We start from the raw sequence: 13,173 nt of genomic DNA on the forward strand, positions 1-13,173 counted from the left end.
ATATAAAACATTTTCCTAATCAATGGGGTCTTGCTATACACCTGGGATGATGTTGTTGTTGAAGGCCCATGTGATTCTGGGAGGGGGGATGCCACTGGCTCCACAAGCCAGCAGGAGGCGCTCTCCCTTGTTGAGGGCCACATCTCCTAGCAGCTCAGTGAAGACAGGGCGAGTATGTACAGACAGGGTTGTTGTCCGACTGTCCTGTCCGACTGCATTTGTGGCAACGCAGGTATAACTGCCTACGTCGTCAGGCTGGTACAGAGGGAGGGGAGATGAGGAGAGTGGGAGCAGAAAACAATCTTTAAATGCATCTTTTTGATGCAAGACAAGCCACTTGAGCCACCTAAACTAAATTTAACACGAGCTATTTTCACTTTCCAGAAATCTACAGACATAAACAAACATGTATAGATCATTTGTTGTTTTCCTTATGTTTTTCTTACATGAGCGATGTCTATTACCAGCTCTCCAGAGGGCAGGATCGTGTACTCCCCTGTGCTTTCACTGAGAGGATTACCGTCCTTCTCCCAGGACAGGCTGGGCTGAGGGACCCCCTCTGCCACACACACCAGCTGAGCTTGACTGTTTTCCACCACCGCTACCTGCTGCTCTCCATCTTGAATGGAAGGTGGGACTGCAAAGAAGTCAATATCACATTCATTTTAAAACAGTCTAGTCAAGGTTTTAGAAAATATGCAAAGCTACTAATGCCCTCTACATTACATTTTATATTTTGAGGCAATTAACTGGATTGCTTTATTGCACATGGGAAAATGCAGTACACCAAAAATGGAAAAAGGCTTTGTTCTTCCTGCTTGCTTACACTCACAAATGCAGTTAAAGCATAAGTACATGGGTAGTTACAGCTACATCTTTGCAATGGAAAGTGGTACTTAAGATTGTATGTGAAATGTGGTTTTAAAATATTTGAAGATACCAATGTATCACATTCAGTTAGATCAGTTTCACAATATATAATGTTTGTGTGACACCACAAAAAATAATGCGCTGTGTTCATTGATGTAGTTTGAAATACTGCACTAACTGAAACTTACTCTGTACAGTGAGGCTCATCTCATGGCTGACTGTGCCGGCTGCATTGGCAGCAGTGCAAGTGTATCGTCCAGTATCACTTGGCTGGATGAAGGCGATCTGCAGGGATCCTGAGTTGAGCACCCGCTGGCGCACAGATTCACTCAGCGGCTGCCCGTCTTTATGCCATGTGACAGAAGGGGGAGGCGAGCCGTCAGCTTGGCAGTGTAGCGTCACAGAGGAGTCCACAGGTGACAGATACCTTTGAGTCACTGAGCTGATTACTGGAGGGACTGCAGGACACAGCAAATGGAAAAATATTTCGAATATTTATTGACGTAATTAGGAAATAAACAAAAACGCAACTAGGCTGATGAATATGAATTTTGGTGAGGGGCTGCAGGTTGGAATTGAAGACTCATGAATGTTACCTACAGTATCAGGATAAATGGAATATAAATTAATTAAGACAGTCAGCTCTGCGAGAATGTTTTTAAATAAGTTTGACGTTGCAGCTGAAAATTAAACCTTTCTTTTCAAAAGTAGTATTTAATGCAACGGCGCTATTGTCTCAGAACACATGATTGTAAGGTGTTCTTCTTACATCCCTGTACGCAACTAATGAATACTACATAATATGAATGTTAATCTAGTTACTTGTACTTGAGTGAGTGCCTTACCTTGTACTCTGAGTTTGGTCTTGCCCAGCGCAGTCCCTGCAGGGTTTTGAGCCACACATATGTATGTCCCAGAGTCCGACACAGAGGCCTTATTAATCTGGAGACCACCATTAGGCAGCACGGTGAAACTTCCACCTGGCATGAAGCAAGAGACATGCTGTTATGCCTGATTACTTATGATGACTGACACACACACACAGAGAGACATTAATTACCCGTGGTGGGTATATTGATGCCCTCCTTCTGCCAGGTGATGGTGGGCCTGGGCGAGCCTGTGGCCCTGCAGGGCAGAGTGATGGGGTTATTCAGGATCACATCCAGGGTGGAGGGATGAGACTGGATTACTGGGAGTTCTGAGGAGAGGGATGGGAAAAGAGTGATGCTCAGAAAGATCTCAAGAAAAACAAAGAATAAAGTGGTACAGTAAAAGCATGCAAGAGTCATATAGCAGTTAAAGTCCTCTATTAAAAAAAATGTCATCACTGAACATATATCAGTAATGAAATCATCATCAAGCGAAATTTAATTATATTTCAAAACGATGATATGGAAAGCAGTTAAGTTCAGAACCATGATTATTTTTTGCTCGTCTCCAGCAGGGAGTCTCTTGGTATATTGGTCCTCAGGATGTTCTTACCCTGCACTGTGAGCTGCACGTGGCGGTGGGTGGAGCCGGCAGCATTCTTGGCCGTGCAGGAGTAGCGTCCTGCATGACTGAGCTGAGCTGAGGGGATCTCTACTGGACCTGAGCACAGATCATAACACACCAATTCAACAAAATTGAAGAAGCTAATAAAGTAACCTGACACAGTTATCACTTGGTAAAACCTCTAATGGTGTATTAGATGACTCACAGTGGTAGCTTTTCTTCGAATATAGCAAGACCAGTGGAAGAATTAACTGAATACAATAGCATTACTAATTCTCATAAAAGAGTTGGTGATTAACGTATTTTGCTAGCAATTTAAGTATTTTGGTGTCACTTTGTAAAATCATACCAAATAAAATTTGCGTACTATTTACATTAATCCTGATTCTGACCTGTAGGCAGGATGCTGTAGCCCTGTCCCTCTTTGGTAAGCTTCATGCCATCTTTAGTCCAGTGGAGTGTGGGCACCGGGACGCCAGAGGCAGTGCAGGCGATGACCACTGGGGACAGTCTGGTTACAACGAGCTCTGTGGGTTCATCTGCTATAGACGGAGGAACTAGACGGACATAAATTAAAACAAATTAAATGTTAAAGAATATTTACAACAGAAATATAAATTCAATCAAATCATGATATAATAACAATGAACATGCTGTAATAATAATGAACAATTTCTCAACAAACGCTGTGTTACTCACCGTGGACAGTGAGGTTGATGGATCTGGAGTCTTCCCCTGCTTCATTAGAGACCACACATTCATACGCTGCTGTGTCCTCCACTGTTGGTGCTATAACTACCAGGGAGCCTGATGATAGTAATCTGGAAACAATAAAATAGACGTAGGCGCTCTATAAAAAGATGGAAAACTGAACAATATATATACATATATTTTAAACAGGGAATCTTACAAGGAAACGCTTAAGCAATAAAGCTATTAATGTCCTCTAAGATGAGAAATTATAAAATGTTCCAGTTTTGTATTTGTCAGTCTTAACTATTGAATCAGAAACTGGAGAGGGAGAAAACCTGGATCAACCTGTACAAATTCTGGTTCTGGTCAGTATTGATGGCCCGCCCGTTTTTCATCCAGCTGACGGTGGGTTTGGGTATACCGGTGGCCTCGCAGGACAGCGTGGTCTGAATGTTGACTGTAACCGTCACATTGGTGCGGCTGTCAGCGATGGAAGGAGGGACTGAAAGATAAGAACCGACGATCACACGATTACTGGGCGACTGTCTTTGTGGGTGATTGAGACAGTTTGAAGGTATTCATGTGTTTTGTTTTTGTATGCACATATTTACCACCCACCATATACTTGCAGATCCACTCTCTTGCGTTGTGTCCCAGCCTGGTTTGTTGCCATACACAGGTAGCGTCCAGTGTCGGTCACCTGAGCAGAGTGGACGTGTAATGACCCATCCTCTGCAAATGTGTACCTGCGCACATTTGTACAAACTGGATAAGGTACAGCACAGAGGAAATGCCAATAACTGAGTTGTGCTACAACATCATAATAATATATGTTTTTTAGATTGTGGAACTTGGAAAACACTAATACATAATATCAAATAGAACTACAAATGCAATTGTTTTATGATGAAAATAGTACTAATTTGCGATAGAATCTGCAAAAAGGCATCATTGTTGCATAACATGTGGCTTTACCTGGCGTTGTTTCCTGCCAATATGGCACCATGTTTTCTCCATGTGACACGAGGCGGTGGCACTCCACTTACGATACACTCAAGCACTGCTGGCTTGTTTATGTGCACTGACACTGTCAGTGAGCCTTCCTTGATAGTTGGGGCCACTGAAGGAACAGGTGACAGATTAATATTTGTTTACTCATTTGTAGCTGGGCATTGAGTTTTGCTCTGTAATTACAGAAAGAGTTGTAAAGAGAAAAAAAATTCTCCTTTTCAGCTCTATAAGAAAGGATATACAGTATATCTATATGCACGTTAGTTGTGGATAAATGATGTTACTGTACCATTTACAGCCAGGTTAAACTGCCGCGTGGTCTTGCCAGCAATGTTGCTGGCCACACAGGTATACTGAGCTGTGTCGCTGAGCTCAGCCATGTTGATCTGTAAGTAGCGGCCACCAGACACAATACGCACACGGGCAGAGGCCTACACAAAGATAGTAATTTGTGAACACGTTTCATGAGAATTAATTGCATTGTGTGGATAGTTGTTTGTTTGTTTCATTTCTGACCTGCAATGGCTGGCCATCTTTGAGCCAGGTCAGAGTTGGAGGTGGAACAGCATCTGACTTGCACTCCAGAGTCACCTGTCTGTTCTGCAGCACTGACACGTCCTGAGGTGTGCTCTCCCCAGCAATGTTAGGGGGAACTGTTACAGCAACAACACAAAGAGACTGACATGGATTTCATAGCCCAATCTCATGTCATCGTATTATGTATTTATTACAGGCATGACAGTAAAATATATTTATTACCTATGTACAGATTGACTGAATCGTCCCTTTTTGTACTATACGTTAATTACCTTTGAGTCAGAGATTGTTTCAACAATGTTATGTACAGCGCTAACAGCAATGTGTATTACACATCTGTGTTACCCACCATGCACTCGAACGAGGAACTCCTTGTCATCATCGCCTGCCGGACTGTTGGCTAAGCAGCTGTATCTGCCTGTGTCCTCCAACTGAGTACAAGAGAAAAACAGTGTGACAGACTGTTCTATTTCTATATGAATTAACAAACAGCTAAGTTATAATGGATGAAAGAAAAACTTTGTCGCCAGTGAGGATGCCAATGATTATGAAGAGACTTGAGACTGGAATATGAATATGAAAATAACTTTGAAATTGTAGGCTATAGCCCGAAATTGCAGGACTTATATTATCATATACAGTATTTGATAAAAGTATGTTTATAATTTTTTTTATAGATAAGAGAAAGAGATTCAATTAAAATTGAATATGTACCAGTCCCATGGCACTTACCTGAGCCGAGGCCACACGGAGCACCTCTCCTCCCCGGAGGAGGCGTAGACTGTCCGTCTGCGGGAGTGGGCGTCCATCCTTCAGCCAGGTCAAAGAGGGTGTCGGGATACCCGAGGCCTCACACTGAAACTCCAGCACATTATTAACCACGACAGATACTTCTGCTGGTACACCAGAGCCCTTGATGTGGGGAGGGTCTGAAAATGAAAACATAAACCAAACGATTATTTATTTTCTTATCCATGAATCGCAGCTGAAGCTGGAGAATAAGAGCTTAAATGTGCTTTTACTCACCCAGAACTTTCAAGCTGAAGTGGCGACTAGCTTGGCCAGCGGTATTGTTAGCTACACAAGTGTAGCGTCCTGTATCATTGACCTGGGCCTGGATGATTTGCACAGTGGTATTCAGATTGAGAAAATTGAGGTGGGGGTCAGGAATCAGAGTTACCCCGTCTTTGAGCCAGGACAAAGAAGGGGTCGGGGTCCCATCAGCGACACACAGCAGAGAAGCCAAGTTTCCTCTGACTACAGTCACATCCTCTGTGCTCCCTGCTCCGTCCAGGCCAGGAGGGACTGAGGAAAACAATAAAAGATACAGTTCATTACCATTTATTGCTGAACAGTTTGCTTTTGTGATGTGGCTCTCAGATTTTACAAGCAAGGAATGTTTTCAGACTCACCATGCACCTGTAGGTTATAATGTCTGTTGTCCACTCCTGCTCTGTTTGACGCGATGCAGGTATAGGTGCCACTGTCGGACACCTGACTTCGTGTAATACTGACAGATACAAAAAGTATCTTGTTACATTTGAACTCTCACTAAAGGTGTAAAATAACCAACAAACTATTTTTTTTTCTTTTATGAAGGGTGAATTTCTATACCGAATTAACAGTAGGAAAACCTGCAGGATACAGCAGGTTTTTAAAAAAATAATTAATTCATGAAAAACATAATTGCGCAAGTGAACACATAAGATTTCTTTGCAATTTTAACAGATACCAATTGCACCAATACCTTAGTCTTACCCTAATATAACACACTGCTTTGCAATAATTTCAATTTATGTGCACATACAATGCACAAGATGTTGTTGTTAATGCAGCACCATGTGCTACAAACTCTTATTGAGCCCTGTCCACTGACCTACCGGAGCACCTGTCCAGCAGAAAGAAGCCGTATGTGGGAGGACACTGGCAGAGGCAAGCCATTTCTCAGCCAGTGGAGCTGGGGCGGTGGAGAGCCTGCAGCAACACACTCAATGTTGATAGAACTGTCCAAAACCGTGGTCAACTGCTCAACTGTCTCACTGTTGCCGTCTATCAGAGGAGGCACTGAAAAAGTAAATGTGAAGCAAAGTCAGTCACATTAAAATAAACAAGACAAGTGACTCAGACTGTCTGTACTGGACAATACAAGTAGTAAAATCAATTTAACCCACCATACACGTTCAGATTGAATATCCTGTCTTCCTGTCCCGCAGTGTTGGTGGCCACACAGGTGTACTTGCCACTATCAGTGGTGTGAGCTCCAGTCACAGTGAGTGTGCTGCCATCCGGACTGATTCTACACACAAAGGCAGCATCGCATCAGCAGTAACACCACCTTTATCATTATAACATCATTTACCACTGGATTGGCCTGCTGTGAAATCTCATACATTTCCTTCTATTTTGTTATTTTCTTGCGGCAAGCATTACCTGAGCCCCTCGTCCCTCGTATTGTTGATGACTTCCCCATCTTTCAACCACTGGATGGTTGGAGTCGGAGTTCCCCAGGCTCGACAGACCAGCTGGATGCTTTCATTTAGCAGGACTCCCATTTCACTGGGCAGCTCTGATCTAGAGATACTGGGAGGGACTGAGAGAGAATAACTGGCCTTAGCACAATCCTATGAATACCATGAGAAAAAATGAAATGGTAAATACATTTATCTGTATGATAAAATATAAGCTTGACAGCATACAGTCGACACATAAAGCCAGACAAGAGTATGTCGTAATATTCTGAACTTATTTATAGTGACTGAGGCTTTGCATGTACCTTGTATGGTGAGGTGGTAGCTCTTTTGTGCCTTGCCCTCCACGTTGGAGGCCAAACACGTGTAAGTGCCGCTGTCAGAAAGCTGTGACCGTGCAATCTGCAGCTTGCTTCCTCCTGAGAAGATGTGCATCTCCAGAGACTCTGAATACTCTAAAGAATCATATCAATGAAATTACAATGAGAACCTAGTTATCTAACGTTAGCCCTTTCCCCTCATCCACCCTTACTCGTGTTTTTTTCTGTGTAAACTTGTAGAGAAACAGGTCATTTAATTTAAATGTAAGATACAGCTTAATAATGGACGACATTAACAAACTACATTTTTTTGGTGGGGGGGGGGGGGGGGGGGGGGGGGGGGTTGTGTGATTCACAAAAAAATGTAAACTTAACGAAGGCGTACCTATGCGTCGTCCATTCTTCAACCAAGCAAGGCTTGGAGGAGGGATTCCAGTAGCATCACAGGCAAAGGTGACTGGGTTACTGATGGTTTCCACAACACTCTCCTCTGCTGGCCCGTCAATACTGGGAGGTACTGAAGAGGGAGGGAGACGTTTCTTTAATACTATATTGTAAGTGTTAAGCATCGTTTGAAAATTCAATGTGTGTTTTTATGAAGTTCTTACAGATTTTTGAATAAATAAATATATCATGAGCTACCATAAATATTTAAGTGGAAGTTCTTGTCCACTTGTCCAGCAACATTGCTGGCCTTGCAAACATATTGTCCAGTATCAGACACCTGAAGAACAGAGCAGACATAAAAGGAAGATAAACAACAAAAATAATAGTCAGTTATCAATTCAAAGTAAAATGTGCCAGAAGCTCGGTAAGAACTCTTGTGGAAGTGAAGCATTCATGTCAAATGAATGTTTTTAACCCATCATCAGGCCCTGCAATGGGTATCAGGTTGGGTCCCATGACATCCTCAGGCCCTGACTTAACAGCACATTTAAGCTGCCTTTAGGTCCTACTCTCTCCAATCCAAAGAGCAGATACTTGCTCTTATATCTACACTGTATCTGCTTAGACTAAACTGCTGTGGCTGGCCCCACTGACTTGATGGGCAGTATCATCTTTATGTCATGGCCCGCTCAGTCAAGCTCGGTCAAAGTGTGGCTGCTACAAAAACTCAAGCTTTCATCAAAATAAAAACAAAGAAAAAAAGACAGATCACAGTAATGGCCATACTGTTTGACTGGACATGCAATCGCTGAAAGATGTTGAAAACGAGAACAGACACAGCATTGCATCCATTCATCTCTTACCTCTAAGCCTTTGATCTCAAGCATCTGTCGTTCCGCCAGGATGCGCAGGTTTGCAGATTCTGTCACCATCCTGCCGTTCTTGTACCAGGTGATGGTGGGAGGAGGTACAGCGTTGGACTCGCACTCCAGAGTTACTGATTTCCCAACCAGCACATTCACCACCACAGGAGAGTCCCCACTACTGTGCCGGATACTTGGAGGAACTGGAAAGGCAGAGGAGAGAGGAAAACATTGACCGTCAGTTTATGATGTAAAGTCAGGCGCTCAGTGTACAGTGCACACATTGTGGATGTGGACTGACCAAAAACAGTGAGGTAGATGTGTTTGTAAGCCTCTCCTGCTGCGTTAATGGCCACACAGCTGTACTTCCCTCCGTCAGATACTTTTGCTTTCAGAATCTGTAGTGTACGACCACCTGAAGGCACAAATGGACACAAATAAACATTCAGAACCTACTGTTATTTTTTTCAATGCAAAATGGCTTCAGTTGTCACTCACTGCTCAATGTTCATTCTTTTAAATGTGATATTTTAAGCACCTGGCATGATGAGTGCATGATTGGTGTTGGCCTGAATGGGGCCCCTATCATGTAGCCAGCTCAAGGTGGGAGGGGGGAAACCAGTAGCTTCACAAGAGAGAGATACAAAGTTGTTCACCACCACAGTCACAGTCTCAGGGCTCAGGCCGATAATGGTGGGAGGCACTGAAAGGAAAAATACGAGAAACAAACGGTAGTTTTTATCTCAGAGTGCAGTCTTTAACAGTATTCAGGTGAAATCAGTTCTTTCTACATGAGAGTAATTGTAGATGCATCTTCAACTCATCTTTTCACAATTTGATCAAATTGAGCATTTAGAATGTAAATGTGATTCACATGCGACTCACCATGAACATTAAGGTTAAAGGATTTTTCTGCACTTCCAGCCACGTTGTCAGCCGCACACACATAGCGCCCTGTGTCAGATACCTGAGCAGTCACCACCTGATGGTTGGGAAAGATGGAGACATGTAGAATCGAGTCAGAACACAGATTTTAAGATATAATATACCATATCAAGGTGATGGAGCGTTTCTATTTAATGGGACAGATATTCCCGTTGTAAATGTGTGGCTGATCTTTCCGGACCTTAGAAGGTTGTGCATAAATAAAGTATTTATTGCATTAATCTCATTTTGTACTGAATAACATTGAACAAGGGTTTCTATGTATTATATATATATATAGTAACTTTAACTTGGAATGGTTTCGAACAAAAATGAACTATGCATGAAACAGAACGTGTGCTTCCTGGTTGTTACCTGAAGTGTTCGCCCATTGGTCAGGATCCTATGTGGCCCATCTGAGCTGACTGGCTGGCTGTCCTTAAACCAGGTGATCTTGGGGGCGGGGTTTCCATCCACGTGGCACTCCAGTTGGGTAGTTCTGTTGACCAGGACTGTGACCTCATCAGGCAAATCACTGTTTGTTCCCCGTATGGTCGGGGGCACTGATGAAGGACAGAAATACACAATGAGAAACAGATCTATGTAAGAAGACTTTCACCCAGCTCTGTTAAACTGACTGATACTTGTACCACAAAGTGTTTTTACTCACATAATACTCTCACATCATATTGAATGGAGTCTTCTCCTGCTTCATTGACAGCCACACACGTGTATCTGCCTGAGTCTTCAGCCTGGGATCTGGGAATCTGTAAGACTCGCCCACCTGAGAATAAAACTGTCAGAGGTTAGTACGTATGAACTCATTCTGTCTTGCTCCAACTTTTTTTGTCTCTGTTTTTTTTGTTGTCTATCTCACCTGGCAATATCAGTATTTTGTCATTGGAGGACAGCAGTTGTCCATCTTTATACCAGGTGAGTGTTGGAGGGGGGACAGCGTTGGTCTCACAATATAGAGAGATGGGATTGTTGAGTATCACATCTCGAACATCCCCTCCAAAGCCAGGGGAAGACGTGGTATCACCGACTCCACCAGGCCTGTTGAAATGAGGTGGAACTGAATAGGGGAAAAAAGGAAAGAGTACAAATGTTTAAGTCCTTCTTTGAGCAATTTGGAAACTTAATTTTGGTTTGGAAACATAATCAAGGCAATGGCTCTACATGTATCTAAAAGGATGTTGACATTAAAATAGATGTTTTTATTGTGCAAGACTTTTGCAGTTGTTTTCCCTTTTCGATATATACTATTTTAGTATTAAAATAAAAACACATGAGAATACTCTGAGCCCATGAAATGCACAAACAGTCTCAGTTAATACATCGGCATCAGTCAACCCAGTTCACCTTGTATATTTACATCAAAGTCCTTCTCATCCTCTCCAGCTATATTAGTGGCGATGCAGGTGTAGCGGCCAGTGTCTGACACCTGAGCATGCTTGATCTGAACAATACGACCGTTGGCTGTTATGGACACATGGTCATCTGCACGCAGGATCTGTGGTACAAACAGTAGTTGTGGCTTTTACAGGTTATTTTCTTTATTTTCACCCATAATCTCCTATGGAATCAAATTAGATGTCTACCTGTCCGTCCTTGTACCACTGCAGTGCTGGTGTAGGAAAAGCCTGAGCTGCACACTCCAGGGTCAGTGTGCTGTTGACCTTTATCTTGACCTCTTTGGGGGCCAGTCCTTCCCCTGGGATATCATTCTTATTGATCTGAGGGGGAACTGGAGTCAAGAAACGTGTTTAAGATTACACTCACATGTATATAGCTATGTTTGTATGATGATCCTTCATCCATCTTCAAGAATTTACAGGTTGCAATTTCCAAGTTAAATCATTGTAAAGAATTTGATTACTGATAATTATCAGTTTACTTGTTACATGTTCATGTAAGCATATGAAATAGGCTGTGCAAGAACTGATATTTTCCACATGAAAAGCTTTGCACTGTACTCTTCATTTATTTTCTGGTAAAATAAAATAGAACATGTAAAAAAAGATGCCGGAATCTCACCATACACCTTGACCTCATAGTGCTTCAGTGTCTCTCCAGCCTCATTAGTGGCCACACAGGTATATCTCCCTGCATCCTCTTCTTTAGCATTGATAATCTGCAGGGTTCGCCCACCTGTGAAAGTATGGGTGACGAATGACAAAAGATGCACCACACTACTGTATTCTATTTAGTTCGACTCTAGCGTAATGTACGTGTGATCTCAAACCTGGAAGGACTCGGATGTGGCGACTGGACTCAAAGGGAGTGCCGTCCTTGAGCCAGGTGATGAGAGCAGGAGGGTAGGATTGGACTTCACACACCAGAGAGGTGGGGTTGCTCAGAGTTACTGTCACCTCCTCTGCAGAACCGTCAGGACCTGACCCAGCAATGGTGGGAGAAACTGGCAAAAAAAAAAAAGGAGGGAAGCGCAGAACAATCAAATCAAAGACATGATTTAATCTCAAATAGTTTGATTCATACTAGAAATGATTTAAAAGAGTTGTGTTTGTACCCAGGACATTGAGGTTGAAGTGGCGGTTGCGATGCCCCGCACTGTTAGATGCCAGGCAGCTGTACCTGCCAGTGTCTGCAACTTGGGCCCCGGAGATTTGGAGGAAACGTCCGTGAGACAAGACTTGGTGGCGTCTGTCAGGCACCAACAGCTGTCCGTCTTTCAGCCATTTAATCTCTGGTAAAGGGTTACCTGGGAGATTAATAGATCAGGTTAGGGATTAATGTATCTTTAATATAATCTACATTAAGGATCGATCAGGAGAATTTTCATCAGCAAAACATGAGATTTGGAAGTCAACGTAGAGATGTCTGTATGATGTCAATTACCTGACGCCTCACAGGTGAGCGTTATGTTGTGTTTCTCCTTGACTTTAGTATCCACCACAGTTCCCTCGGCCACAATGCTTGGTGGAACTGTCGGATTAGACTGAAAATCAATTACATGGTTCTCACTGTCTTCCAATGTATTAAAAAGGCTTTCACAGTGAGAGATACATGTTCATCACATCTCTTCAGATTGATGATAAATGAAATCAAAGGATCTTTAGACGAAAACAATTCTCACCCCATGGACTTTTAAATGGTATTTAAATCTGTATACTGAAGTTGAAATTTTTATTTAATATGATGCCGTCGAAACAGAATACTAAAGTAGGTATATAATATCATTACCGAGGATGTCGAGGTCAAAGTTCTTCCTCTCCTCTCCAGCGCTGTTAGACACAATGCAGGTGTACCTCCCAGCATCCTCTGCTGCAGCATGCATTAGACGCAGGCTCCGGCCCCCTAGAGATTTAACAGGCCAATTACTAACATGTATCTATTGTCATCATGGAATGTTTTCAAAGGCTGTGTCAGCATAAACCTGCCCCTTTTCCACAAAAGACAAACACCCTGTGGATGTGTAAACAACATTTAAGCCCGTTGAAAGTGAATCACCCCTCCTAGAAAACTGGGATCAATTACCAAAAATAATTTAGACTCTGAGGCTCACAGCTGTTAAAACATTTACAAACCAGTATAATGAGATTCAAGACGAATTGCATCTGTCTTTAAACACAACTGAACAGGGTT

At 42.7% G+C, this 13,173-nt stretch overlaps 1 protein-coding gene across 1 annotated transcript in view; it reads right to left on the reverse strand.

Annotated features, from left to right (window-relative positions):
• The window catches only part of hmcn1 (hemicentin 1), an 86,095-nt gene that overhangs the window by 10,462 nt on the left and 62,460 nt on the right, over positions 1-13,173 (reverse strand). The window contains exons 47-83 of the mRNA XM_076088660.1: positions 12,772-12,885; positions 12,427-12,513; positions 12,098-12,289; positions 11,813-11,986; positions 11,605-11,718; positions 11,169-11,314; positions 10,930-11,080; positions 10,445-10,642; positions 10,238-10,351; positions 9,943-10,130; positions 9,529-9,625; positions 9,182-9,346; positions 8,945-9,058; positions 8,644-8,846; positions 8,036-8,117; positions 7,779-7,910; positions 7,379-7,528; positions 7,036-7,195; positions 6,777-6,901; positions 6,486-6,669; positions 6,018-6,115; positions 5,632-5,910; positions 5,338-5,534; positions 4,955-5,036; positions 4,585-4,721; positions 4,358-4,499; positions 4,033-4,177; positions 3,676-3,803; positions 3,403-3,559; positions 3,064-3,185; positions 2,757-2,921; positions 2,353-2,460; positions 1,931-2,068; positions 1,716-1,850; positions 1,059-1,328; positions 447-637; positions 42-255 (exon numbers count right to left, since the gene is read on the reverse strand). Coding sequence (XP_075944775.1) covers positions 42-255; positions 447-637; positions 1,059-1,328; positions 1,716-1,850; positions 1,931-2,068; positions 2,353-2,460; positions 2,757-2,921; positions 3,064-3,185; positions 3,403-3,559; positions 3,676-3,803; positions 4,033-4,177; positions 4,358-4,499; positions 4,585-4,721; positions 4,955-5,036; positions 5,338-5,534; positions 5,632-5,910; positions 6,018-6,115; positions 6,486-6,669; positions 6,777-6,901; positions 7,036-7,195; positions 7,379-7,528; positions 7,779-7,910; positions 8,036-8,117; positions 8,644-8,846; positions 8,945-9,058; positions 9,182-9,346; positions 9,529-9,625; positions 9,943-10,130; positions 10,238-10,351; positions 10,445-10,642; positions 10,930-11,080; positions 11,169-11,314; positions 11,605-11,718; positions 11,813-11,986; positions 12,098-12,289; positions 12,427-12,513; positions 12,772-12,885 — 5,598 coding nt within the window. The remainder of the gene's footprint in view (positions 1-41; positions 256-446; positions 638-1,058; positions 1,329-1,715; positions 1,851-1,930; positions 2,069-2,352; positions 2,461-2,756; positions 2,922-3,063; positions 3,186-3,402; positions 3,560-3,675; positions 3,804-4,032; positions 4,178-4,357; positions 4,500-4,584; positions 4,722-4,954; positions 5,037-5,337; positions 5,535-5,631; positions 5,911-6,017; positions 6,116-6,485; positions 6,670-6,776; positions 6,902-7,035; positions 7,196-7,378; positions 7,529-7,778; positions 7,911-8,035; positions 8,118-8,643; positions 8,847-8,944; positions 9,059-9,181; positions 9,347-9,528; positions 9,626-9,942; positions 10,131-10,237; positions 10,352-10,444; positions 10,643-10,929; positions 11,081-11,168; positions 11,315-11,604; positions 11,719-11,812; positions 11,987-12,097; positions 12,290-12,426; positions 12,514-12,771; positions 12,886-13,173) is intronic.

The sequence above is a fragment of the Anarhichas minor genome, unplaced genomic scaffold, assembly GCF_050575085.1.
Source record: "Anarhichas minor isolate MPS153535 unplaced genomic scaffold, ASM5057508v1 ptg000010l, whole genome shotgun sequence".
Classification (NCBI taxonomy): domain Eukaryota; kingdom Metazoa; phylum Chordata; class Actinopteri; order Perciformes; family Anarhichadidae; genus Anarhichas; species Anarhichas minor.